Source organism: Heteronotia binoei, chromosome 18, assembly GCF_032191835.1.
Source record: "Heteronotia binoei isolate CCM8104 ecotype False Entrance Well chromosome 18, APGP_CSIRO_Hbin_v1, whole genome shotgun sequence".
Lineage (NCBI taxonomy): Eukaryota > Metazoa > Chordata > Lepidosauria > Squamata > Gekkonidae > Heteronotia > Heteronotia binoei.
The window spans coordinates 9,288,965-9,299,844 of NC_083240.1; the positions used below are offsets into that span (position 1 = coordinate 9,288,965).

At 47.3% G+C, this 10,880-nt stretch overlaps 1 protein-coding gene across 1 annotated transcript in view; it reads left to right on the forward strand.

The window, feature by feature from the left end:
* Positions 1-10,880, forward strand: part of TTLL10 (tubulin tyrosine ligase like 10) — a 53,148-nt gene that overhangs the window by 29,696 nt on the left and 12,572 nt on the right. Inside the window, exons 9-12 of the mRNA XM_060259595.1 lie at positions 2,964-3,078; positions 4,499-4,584; positions 4,773-4,944; positions 8,909-9,080. Of these exons, the coding sequence (XP_060115578.1) occupies positions 2,964-3,078; positions 4,499-4,584; positions 4,773-4,944; positions 8,909-9,080 (545 nt within the window). The remainder of the gene's footprint in view (positions 1-2,963; positions 3,079-4,498; positions 4,585-4,772; positions 4,945-8,908; positions 9,081-10,880) is intronic.

Consider the following 10,880-nt stretch of genomic DNA (forward strand, 5'->3'; position numbering starts at 1 on the left):
TCAGGCCACAGTACAGTTGCCAGCTTCCAGGGGGTGGCTGGAGATTTCTGGAGATTGCAACCCATCTCCGGGCAACAGAGATCAGCTTTAGAGGGAATGGCAGCTTTAGAGGGTAGACTCTATGTCATTATCCCCCCCCCTGTGCTCCCTCCCCAAATTCTGCCTTCCCCAGGCTTCACCCCCAAATCTCCAGGAATTTCGCAAGCCAGGACTGGCAACCCGTCATCCATGGGCCCATCAGTCCCAAGGTTCTCTACTCTGACTGGTAGCATAATAGGGGTGCCAGGTCTGACTCAAGAATATTTGGAGACTTTGGGGCAGTGGAGCCAGGAGATTTTGGGCGGTGGAGCCAGGAGACTTTGGGCGGTGGAGCCAGGAGACTTTGGGGCAGTGGAGCCAGGAGATTTTGGGGCGGTGGAGCCAGGAGACTTTGGGGCGGCAGAGCCAGGAGACTTTGGGGCGGCAGAGCCAGGAGACTTTGGGGCGGTGGAGCCAGGAGACTTTGGGGCGGTGGAGCCAGGAGACTTTGGGGCGGTGGAGCCAGGAGACTTTGAGGCGGTGGAGCCAGGAGACTTTGGGGCGGCGGAGCCAGGAGACTTTGGGGCGGTGGAGCCAGGAGACTTTGGGGCGGTGGAGCCAGGAGACTTTGAGGCGGTGGAGCCAGGAGACTTTGGGGCGGCGGAGCCAGGAGACTTTGGGGCGGTGGAGCCAGAAGACTTTGGGGCGGTGGAGCCAGGAGGCATTGGGGGTGGAGCCAGGAGGCATTGGGGGTGGAGCCAGGAGCAAGGGTGTGACAAACGTGATTGAACTCTGAAGGGAGTTCCGGCCATCACATTTAAAGGGACCGCACACCTTTGAAATGCTTGTTATTGGACTGCCCGTAATTTATTGTGGTTTTTAAAAATTTTATGTAACTGTTTTAACTGTATGTATTAATTGCATTTTATCATATGAATTGTATTATAATCATGGTACACACCATGTCTTGTTAGACCCCCTGAGCCTGCCTTGGCGGGGAGGGCGGGATATAAATAAAACTTATTATTATTATTATTGTTGTTATGAATTTACTGGTTGTGAGCCGCCCTGAGCCTGTTTCGGCGGGGAGGGCGGGATCTTCTTCTTCAGGAGATAGGGAATTCAGCTCTATATTCAGTGATTCAGCTTAGAAAGGTAGAAAACTGAGCTGCTCACAGGGCCAAGGGACCTGCTTATAAGCATGCAAATGGAAAGGAAAGGTCCCCCGGGCAAGCACCAGTCGTTTTCGACTCTGGGGTGACGTTGCTTTCACAACATTTTCACGGCAGACTTTTTACAGGGTGGTTTGCCATTGCTTTCCCCAGTCCTCTACACTTTCCCCCCAGCAAGCTGGGTACTCATTTGACCAACCTCAGAAGGATAGAAGGCTGAGTCAACCTTGAGCCGGCTACCTGATCGAACTCAGGTCGTGAGCAGAGCTTAGGACTGCAGCACTGCAGCTTTAACACTCTGTGTCACGGGGCTCTTCCAATGCAAATGATGCAATGCAAAGTGTGCAAATGACCCCGCCCACCCCAAAACCCAACACACATAACTGTAGGCGCACGGCTGGCCTAAAGCTCCTTGATCGGCCTCCCGCCAGAATACAGGTGGCTCTTCTCATGGAGCCTCAAGCTCAACCAAGTCACTGGTTTCCCCTAAGGCAACTAAGGAAACCAAGTTTCAGTTCCAATACATAACAGAGACAGAGGCACCAGATTTGCAGTGTAGCAGCTTGTGCCTCTCCTCAACCCCTCCCCCACCGCACCAAGTTTCAACAAAATCGGATCAGGGGGTCCAATTCTATTAGCCCCGAAATAAGGGGTCTCCATCCTCCATTTTTCCAGTAGAGGGAAGGCATTTAAATGGAGTGCAGTCCCTTTAAATGTGATGGCCAGAACTCCCTTTGAAGTTCAAGGTTACTTGTCACAGCCTTAAGAACATAAGAGAAGCCATGTTGGATCAGGCCAATGGCCCATCCAGTCCAAGACTCTGTGTCACATAAGAACATAAGAGAAGCCATGTTGGATCAGGCCAATGGCTCATCCAGTCCAACACTCTGTGTCACACAGTGGCCAAAAAACCCCAGGTGTAATCAGAAGGTCCACCAGTGGGGCCAGAACTCCAGAAGCCCTCCTACATTGCCCTCCAGGCACTAAGAATACAAAGCATCACTGTCCCAGACGTAAGAACATAAGAGAAGCCATGTTAGATCAGGCCAATGGCCCATCCAGTCCAACACTCTGTGTCACACAGTGGCCAAAAAACCCAGGTGCCATCAGGAGGTCCATCAGTGGGGCCAGGACACTAGAAGCCCACCCACTGTGCCCCCCCTGCACCAAGAATACAGAGCATCACAGCCCCAGACAGAGACTTCCATCAATACCCTGTGACTAATGGCCACTGATGGATCTCTGCTCCATAAGTTTATCCAATCCCCTCTTGATAAGAACATAAGAGAAGCCATGTTGAATCAGGCCAATGGCCCATCCTTGCTTCTGGCCCTACCTCCAAATGCTCCTGGCTCAACCCTCAAAGTCCCCAGATATTTCCTGAGTTGGACCTAGCAACCTCACTTCAGCAGGCTATAATGCTATAGAGTCCAACTTCCAGAGCAGTCATTTTTCTCTAGAGGAACTGATCTCTGTCACTTGAAGGTCACTGTAATCCTGGGAGAGCTCCAGGCACCACCTGGAGACTGGTAACCCTACAAGGCAACGGCTAGTCATCGCAGGTGCACCGCCTCTGAGCATGGAGGTTCCATTCAGCCATGATATGGCTGCATCCCTTGATAGGCCTATCTTCCATGAATCCACCCACTCCCCTTTTTAAAAGCCAGGGAACGCTACCATGTCCCGTGGCCATGGAGTTCCATATGTTTATTGAATAGTTCTTCATTTCTCATCTGCTGTGCCCATCGGCTATTGTGGGTTTTGTCGCTCCAGGGGAACAGTTGCTCTATCAGCTCCCAAACAACAAACTCCTCACCACAAAGATTGGCCTTTTGGTGAACCTCCGGGAGTATGAACGGGTGATGAGCAAAATCTCCAGGAATTCAAAGTAAGTTCCTTCTCTTCCCCTTTTCATTGAATGCCAGTTTTCTTTTGTTTCACATGGTTACGCCACACATATTACACTAAATAATGTGTTTTGCAAACTGGATTTTTTGCTATGATTACACAGTAAAAATCCAGTTTCAAAATGCATTATTTAGTGTAGTGGGAATGCACCCACAGAGGTTCACAGAGGTGGTTACAAAACTCAGACCGATTTCCCACTCACCTTACAACCCTCTCACGCTCTTCTTTTCAGCGGGGCTTCTGTCTGATTTCACACTATCTGCCCCGGGACTGAACATAAGAGAAGCCATGTTGGATCAGGCCAATGGCCCATCCAGTCCAACACTCTGTGTCACAGAAGAACATAAGAGAAGCCATGCTGGATCAGACCAATGGCCCATCCAGTCCAACACTCTGTGTCACATAAGAGAAGCCATGCTGGATCAGGCCAGTGGCCCATCCAGTCCAACACTCTGTGTCACACAGTGGCCAAAAAATTATATATATATACATATATATACACACTGTGGCTAATAGCCACTGATGGACCTCTGCTCCATATTTTTATCTAACCCCCTCTTGAAGCTGGCTATGCTTGTAGTCGCCACCACCTCCTGTGGCAGTGAATTCCATATGTTAATCACCCTTTGGGTGAAGTACCTCCTTTTATCCATTTAATCCGACTGCTCAGCAATTTCATTGAATGCCCATGAGTTCTTGTATTGTGAGAAAGGAGAAAAGGACTTCTTTCTCTACTTTCTCCAACCCATGCAGAATCTTGTAAACCTCTATCATGTCACCTTGCAGTCGACGTTTCTCCAAGCTAAAGAACCCGAAGCGTTTTAACCTTTCTTCATAGCGAAAGTGTTCCAAACTTTTAATCATTCTAGTTGCCCTTTTCTGGACTTTTTCCAATGCTATAATATCCTTTTTGAGGTGCAGTGACCAGAATTGCACACAGTATTCCAAATGAGACCGCAACTAGCTTCGACTTTTTCACACGACAAACAGAAACCTCTAAAAACCAGTTTGTTTGCCGCGCGAAAAAGCCAAAGCTAGTTGCAGCCCCTGAGTGAAATCGTACGGAAGCCCCGCTGAGGAGAGGAACATGAGAGTGTCGTAAGGTGAGTGGGAAATCAGTCTCAGCTCCTAAGAGTGTGTGGGAGCATCTTTGAAAAAAAGAGAGAGAGATTAAGTTCCTAGTCCTTATGGTGCAGATAATGCAGGAGGTTGGGAAGATGGGGGCGGGGTCAGCTGACAGAGAAGGGGAATGAGGAATTACGACTTCTTCCATAATATCTACGACATGTGTTGTCCCCGAGGCACTACGTTTCCCAAGGTGCACCTTGATTCAAGAACAATAGGATTGCTTGTTGATGGTATATCCACTTTTGACACCAGCATTATTCTGGGTTTTGCAGGTTATTAAGAATGGAGGAATTTTTTCCTGAAACATTCCGTCTGGACACCAAAGACGAGAGAGAACTCTTTTTTGAAGTCTACAGAGGTGACTCAGCATAAGCACACGCTTCCACAAACTACTAAATTAATTAATTAAATTAAAATGGGAGGGGGTCCAGTGGCTCAATGGCAGAGCATCTGCCAGGCATGCAGAAGGTCCCAGATCCCCTCCCCGGCATTTCCAGTGACAGATGTTAACGTGAGTGCCCCCTCTCCCTTTTCTTTCTTGCCCAGAGCCCCATATTTGGATCTGCAAGCCGACTGGCTGGAACCAAGGCCGAGGGATATTCCTCCTGAAAAACCAAGAGGAAATCAAAAGTCTGCAACTCAAACTGCAGGCCATCGAAGAAGATCCTGTATATAAGAAGCTGCCCTACAGAATCCCCCAGGCAATGATCGTGCAAAGGTAGAGAGAGAATCCGGAAGCACAGAAGTGGGGGTGCGTCTGCCCAGGTACCCGAGAGGGATTCGCACTCAATCCCAAACAAACGGGAAACTGAACCCCCAAAGTAGATTTGCCAATAGGGTTACCAACCTCCAGGTAATGACTGTAGATCCGCTATTACAATTGATTTCCTAGAGATCAATTTACCTGGATAAAACAGCTGCTTTGAAAGGTGGGTTCTATGGTATTAAACTGCGTTTAAGTCTGCGCCACAGGGCTCTTTAGGTAGCAGAGATATAAACTTTGCAAAGGACGCAGACAAACACAAATAACTTTTTTTAAAAAAAAAACTTAAAACATGCTTAAAACATTAGCACTTGTTGGTCTTAAAGGCGCTTTCTTTGTATCCAGCTTCCCTGCACTTAGATAAGTAGTGTGTCAGGGAGAAGGGTTCTAATTTAACTTTCTCCATGAGATACTCATTTTTTCTATGTACGGGGAATTTGTGTGGAGGAGCATTCCATCATGCGGTCTCTCTGAAAGGGTGGTCACCTCCATGAGAACTGAAATCGAAATGGAACATTGGGTGTGTAGGAAGCTCTCCAGTCTAGGGTTGCCAGCCTCCAGGTGGGGACTGGAGATCTCCTGGAATGACAACTGATCTCAGGCAACAGTGGTCGGTTCAACTGGACGAAATGGCTGCTTTGGAGGGTGGGCTGTATGGCACTGCATCCTGCTGAGGTCCCTTTTCTTCCTCAAATCCCGTCCTTCCCAGACTCCACCTCCAAATCTCCAGGAATTTCCCAAACCAGCTTTGGCAACCCTCTTATCTTGCAAGCATTCCAAAGAAGTTTACTGCATACAGTTCTGCATGAGTCAGTGTCCTGAGCGGGAAGAGGCCATCTCAGATCTGAGACTCATGCAGACACACAACAAGCAACCTCCTCTTAGAGATGATCATTCTGCCCTTTCTCTGTTTGGGGAGTATTTGAACCCTCCAAAACAAGCAAGACTGCGGCAGACTTACCCTGCTCCCAGCTGATTGACAGAACACCCCATCCAGAGCAAGAAATCACACAGAGACACAGCAGGGAACCTCCTCCCGGCTGAATCCTTTGGGCTCAGGAGGAGGCTTCAGTTATTTAATTTGTTCCATTTCCTGTAGCACCGTTGGTACATTTTAAGGATTTCCTGCAGCGTGTGATCAAGGCTCCTTCCTGGTTTTTATCCCCCCCACTCCCAACCTTGCCAATTTAATTTACTTTGCAGACAGATCATTAGCATTTTCACAAGTGGGAGAGGGAGGAGGGAGAGATCAGAGATTTCTTTCTGTCTGGAACACGAAAGGGAGCTTCAAAGGGACCAACGCAGCCACCGAAGCTTTGTACTGTGCAATCGGAATGAGCTTCTAACACCCCATCGATGATGTCCCAGAGCCGCCAACAGCTGCATCCGCCGCTTCTACCAGCAGGTTGATGCGTGTTGCTTGTTTGGAGCTTTTTGTTGCTATTTATATCCTTCTCATAAGGAGCGCATCCAAAACACAGCCAGCCACACGCAAGGCTCAGTGTAAATTAAAAAAAAAAAAAAACGCTAAGAGACACCAGAAATTTTAAACAACAAAACAGTGTAATGTAGAGATCACTGGTGTTCTGACAAAGCTTGCACGTAGAACTTCAAATAGACAAGAGCATGTAGCAAAAAGACATTCACAGAAGACAGTTCAAAAATAGTCTTTCCAGTCACAAAGGAGAACCTGGAAATCTTACAGACATGTTCTGAACCTTGTTGGTCTAGTGATCTCTATGGTTTGGAGATTAGTTGTCACTCTGGGACATCTCCAGGCCCCACCTGGAGGTTGGCAACTGTATGAGAGCAAGCTAGGGGGGGGTTGACCTTCTCAAGATTCGGGGCAGTAGTTTAGTGAGGTGTGGGGTTCACTTGGTATGGCACTTTGTCCTGCATCTTTCAGGCTCTCAGACCTGATTCACACTTGCAAAAACTCCCCACAAAGGAGTGGTGAAACAGGGTGCACCATTTCAGAACTCCAGGGGGAGAATTATTGTTGGAATAATGCTCTGCACATAGGAAACAACCACTGGAAGCGGGGGCGGGGGGGGGGCTCGAAACATCCTCTCTGCTAGGGCTGCTGTAATGTACTGAAGTCGGAGATGTTCAGGTGGCAACACGCTTTGTTAGCGAGTACATCACAAAGACAACATGGCGGGGCCGGATCCCCTGTTTTCCCGGAAAAACCTTCTACCTGGTCAGGTCCAATCCTGGCCAGTTAAACTTCCCGCCACTGATCGTCATAGGTGGGCTGCGTTCGTCCCTTCCAGGCACCGCCCACAGGTGCGCTGTGCCGTACTTTCCGGGACGAACGCCAGACACAACAGCTGCCAATTTGAGAAACTCTTGGAGATTGGGGGTGGAGACTGAGAATGTAGGGATAGGGGAAGGACCTCAGTGAGGTGTAAGGCCAAAGAGTCCACCTCCTAAGCGGCCATTTTCTCCAAGGGAACTGATGTCTGAAGATCCGTTGTCATTCTGGGAGATCTCCAGGCCTCATGTGGAGGTTAGCGGAGAATGGGACCACGGAGGTAAGGAAACTGAAATGACACTCTCACTCCACGTGGAAAAAAATATATATACAATTGTATTCAATATGTATTCAGTCTTTTCCAAAACATACCCTTTTGTAAATGTCTCAATGGTACAGACAAAAAACCATCTCGTCCACAACACTCCTACTGTCCAAACAATTCAAAATTTAAAGTCCAATGAACCGGTCCATTTCGTTTCGGGAAGAACCCTTCTTCAGGGGATCTTCTTTTATATTTATGGGTTCAGTAGTGTTGTAGTGCTGTATTTCATATCTTGGCCTTCCAAATTGATATTTTATATAGACTCTCTTATGGGAACGCCACTGCCAGTCTCTATCCTGCAGCGTTTGATAGCGTTCTCTATCAAATGCTGCAGGATAGAGCACTACTGAAACCATAAATATAAAAGACGGTCCCTTGAGGCAGGGTTCTTCCCGAAACGAAACGGACCAGCTCTTTTTATGATTCGTTGGACTTTAATTAATTTTGAATCGTTTGGACTGTAGGAGTGTTGTGCACGAGATTTTTTTTTTTGTCTGTACCATTGAGATATTTACAAGAGCATATGTTTTGGAAAAGACTGAATACATATTGAATACGATTGTATATATTTTTTCTACCCGGAGTGAGTGTCATTTCACACACCCCTGGAGGTTGGCAGCTCTACTTCCTGCTGGGTTAGTTTTCTATTTGCTTTTTTTTTTTTTCAATTTTATTCTTTTATTACTTCATTGTTTCATTCAACATACATCAACTTAAACCATTAAATAATACAGAAAAAAGGGGAAAAAGCATCGAATATTCATACAAGAGGAGGGTGAGTGTGGTCAAAACAGAGAGTTTCAATGATTATCACTTTTAGAATTAAGACGAGAAAGCAAACTATAACCTTAAATACAAACTTAAATACCCTAGTCATCTTCTCATCTCCCCGATTTATATTTCTTCAACCAGTTATAGAATTTTCCCCATTTTTTAAGAGCATCACATTTTGACACCCCCTTTCAACAAATTAGATAAAACATCCATCTCTGCAGCTTATAAAATTTTATCAACAATCTCCTCTTGAGCTGGGCAGCTCTTCTGTCTCCAATATTTGGCAAATAGGATTCTTGCCGCTGTAAGGATATAAATTGTTAAGTACTCATCCTCTTGTGGAATTTCGTTTCTTACTAGAGTTTTCTATTTGCGAGGAGTCCTGGTGCAAAGGAACCTTTGGGGCTGGAACCCACCTCTTGCAGTCTGAAGTCGGGCAACTACAGACGGTTTTCTCCTCAGGGCAGGGATCCATTTATTGGCTTCCCGACAATACAATCGAAACCCTCGGAGGCACTAGTTGTCCTGTTCACATTTCCCATGAATGCCAACTCTGGCCCCCACAGGTATATTGACAGGCCGCTGCTGCTCGAGGGAAAGAAGTTTGACGTCCGGTCTTACCTCCTCATCGCCTGCACGTTTCCCTACATGCTGTTCTTCGGCCACGGCTACGTCCGCCTCACCTGCCTCAACTACAATCCCATGTCGGAAGACCTCACTTCTCACCTGACCAACCAGGTGAGTCGAAAGGCGGCCCTGATCACGTCAGCTGCATCTCGTCTCACGCGTCGCTTCAGCCAGTTTGATGTAGTGGTGAAGAGCGGGGCCCTCTAACCTGGAGAACTGGGTTTGATTCCCCACTTCTCAGCAGAAAGTCAGCTGGGTGACCTTGGGGCAGTGACAAGTTCTCTCAAGAGCAGTTCCCAAAGAGCTCTCTCAGCCCCACCTACTTCACAGCATTGCGGGGAGGGGAAGGAATGGAGAATGTAACTGCTCTGAGACTCCAAGTGAATGGTGGGATATAAATCCAGTCTCCTCCTCCTTCTCTTCCTTTTCACAAATGTGGTGTTCTTCTGGGCAGCTATGTGGAGCTTTCCCCAGAGCTGTCCTATTATAATGTATAAAATGAGCAGTTTAAAAATAATCTGGGCCTCAGAATTGTCCTACGTCCAGGTGGAACCGGGAATTCCCCCAGGGTTACAACTGATCTCCAGGCTACAGGGGTCAATTCCCCTGGAGAAAATGGAGGGTGGCTCTAGGGCATTATATAATGTTGAGGTCTCTCCCCTCCCCAAATCCCACCCTACCCAGACTCCACCTCTAGAATCTCCCAGAATTTCCCAAACCCTATTGCACCGGCAAAAGCTGATAATTATGTGTCACCTTAGTGTTGATGTGCAGTAGACTTAAAAATATGTTGTTGATAAACATGTCGTGTATATAAATCCCACCAGTGTAGATGACTGGGGAAGGCGATGACAAACCACCCCATAAAAAGTCTGCCATGAAAATGTTATGATGCAATGTCACCCCAGTCGGAAACGACTGGTTCTTGCACAGGGGGACTATCTTTACCTTTTATATATACATACATACACACACACACACACACACACACACACACACACACACATATATATATATATGTTGAGAGCCAGTTTGGTGTAGTGGTTACATGTGCGGACTCTTATCTGGGAGAACTGGGTTTGATTTCCCACTCCTCCACTTGCACCTGCTGGAATGGCCTTGGGTCAGCCATAGCTATTGCAGGAGTTGTCCTTGAAAGGGCAGCTTCTGGGAAAGCTCTCTCAGCCCCACCCACCTCACAGGGTGTCTGTTGAGAGGGAGGAAGATAAAGGAGATTGTGAGCCGCTCTGAGACTCTGAGATTCGGAGTGGGGGCGGGATATAAATCCAATATCTTCTTCTTCGTGTTTCATCTTCCTTTCCCCCTACTCTGAGGCTGAATACATGAACAAATGACTCTCCCAGTCAAATCCTTGGTCGGTCAAGATCTATCAAGTATTTGAGCGCCAGCAGCTCTCCTGGGTCTCAGGCAGAGGTCTTTCACATCGCCTACGACCCCGATCCCTTTAACTGGAGATGCGAGGAATCAAACCTGCAACTTTCCGCACACCGACCAGATTCAATGCTCCCAAGCCGCGTTTCCACCCCCACCCCTGCTCTTCCCATAACCTTCAGAGGTCCTCAGGGAAGAACGGACAGTTCTAGTAATCCATGATTTTGAAAGACATCTTCCAAAACCTCTGCAAAATATTATCAGCATTCTCAGTAGTCGTATTAATAATGATTCAGGTGGGTAGATGTGTTGGTCTGAAGCAAGAGAACAAAAAGTTGAGTCGAACAAAAAGTTGAGTCCAGTGGCACTTCAAAGACCAGCAAAGGTTTAATTATGTGTGCATGCACTTCAGTGTTGTTGGTCTTAAAGGTGCCCCTGGAGTCAGAATTTTTTCTAGCGCTAATAATGGTTAAAAAGGTAACAAGGTCAAGGTAGTCCCCTGTGCAAGCAGCAGTCGTT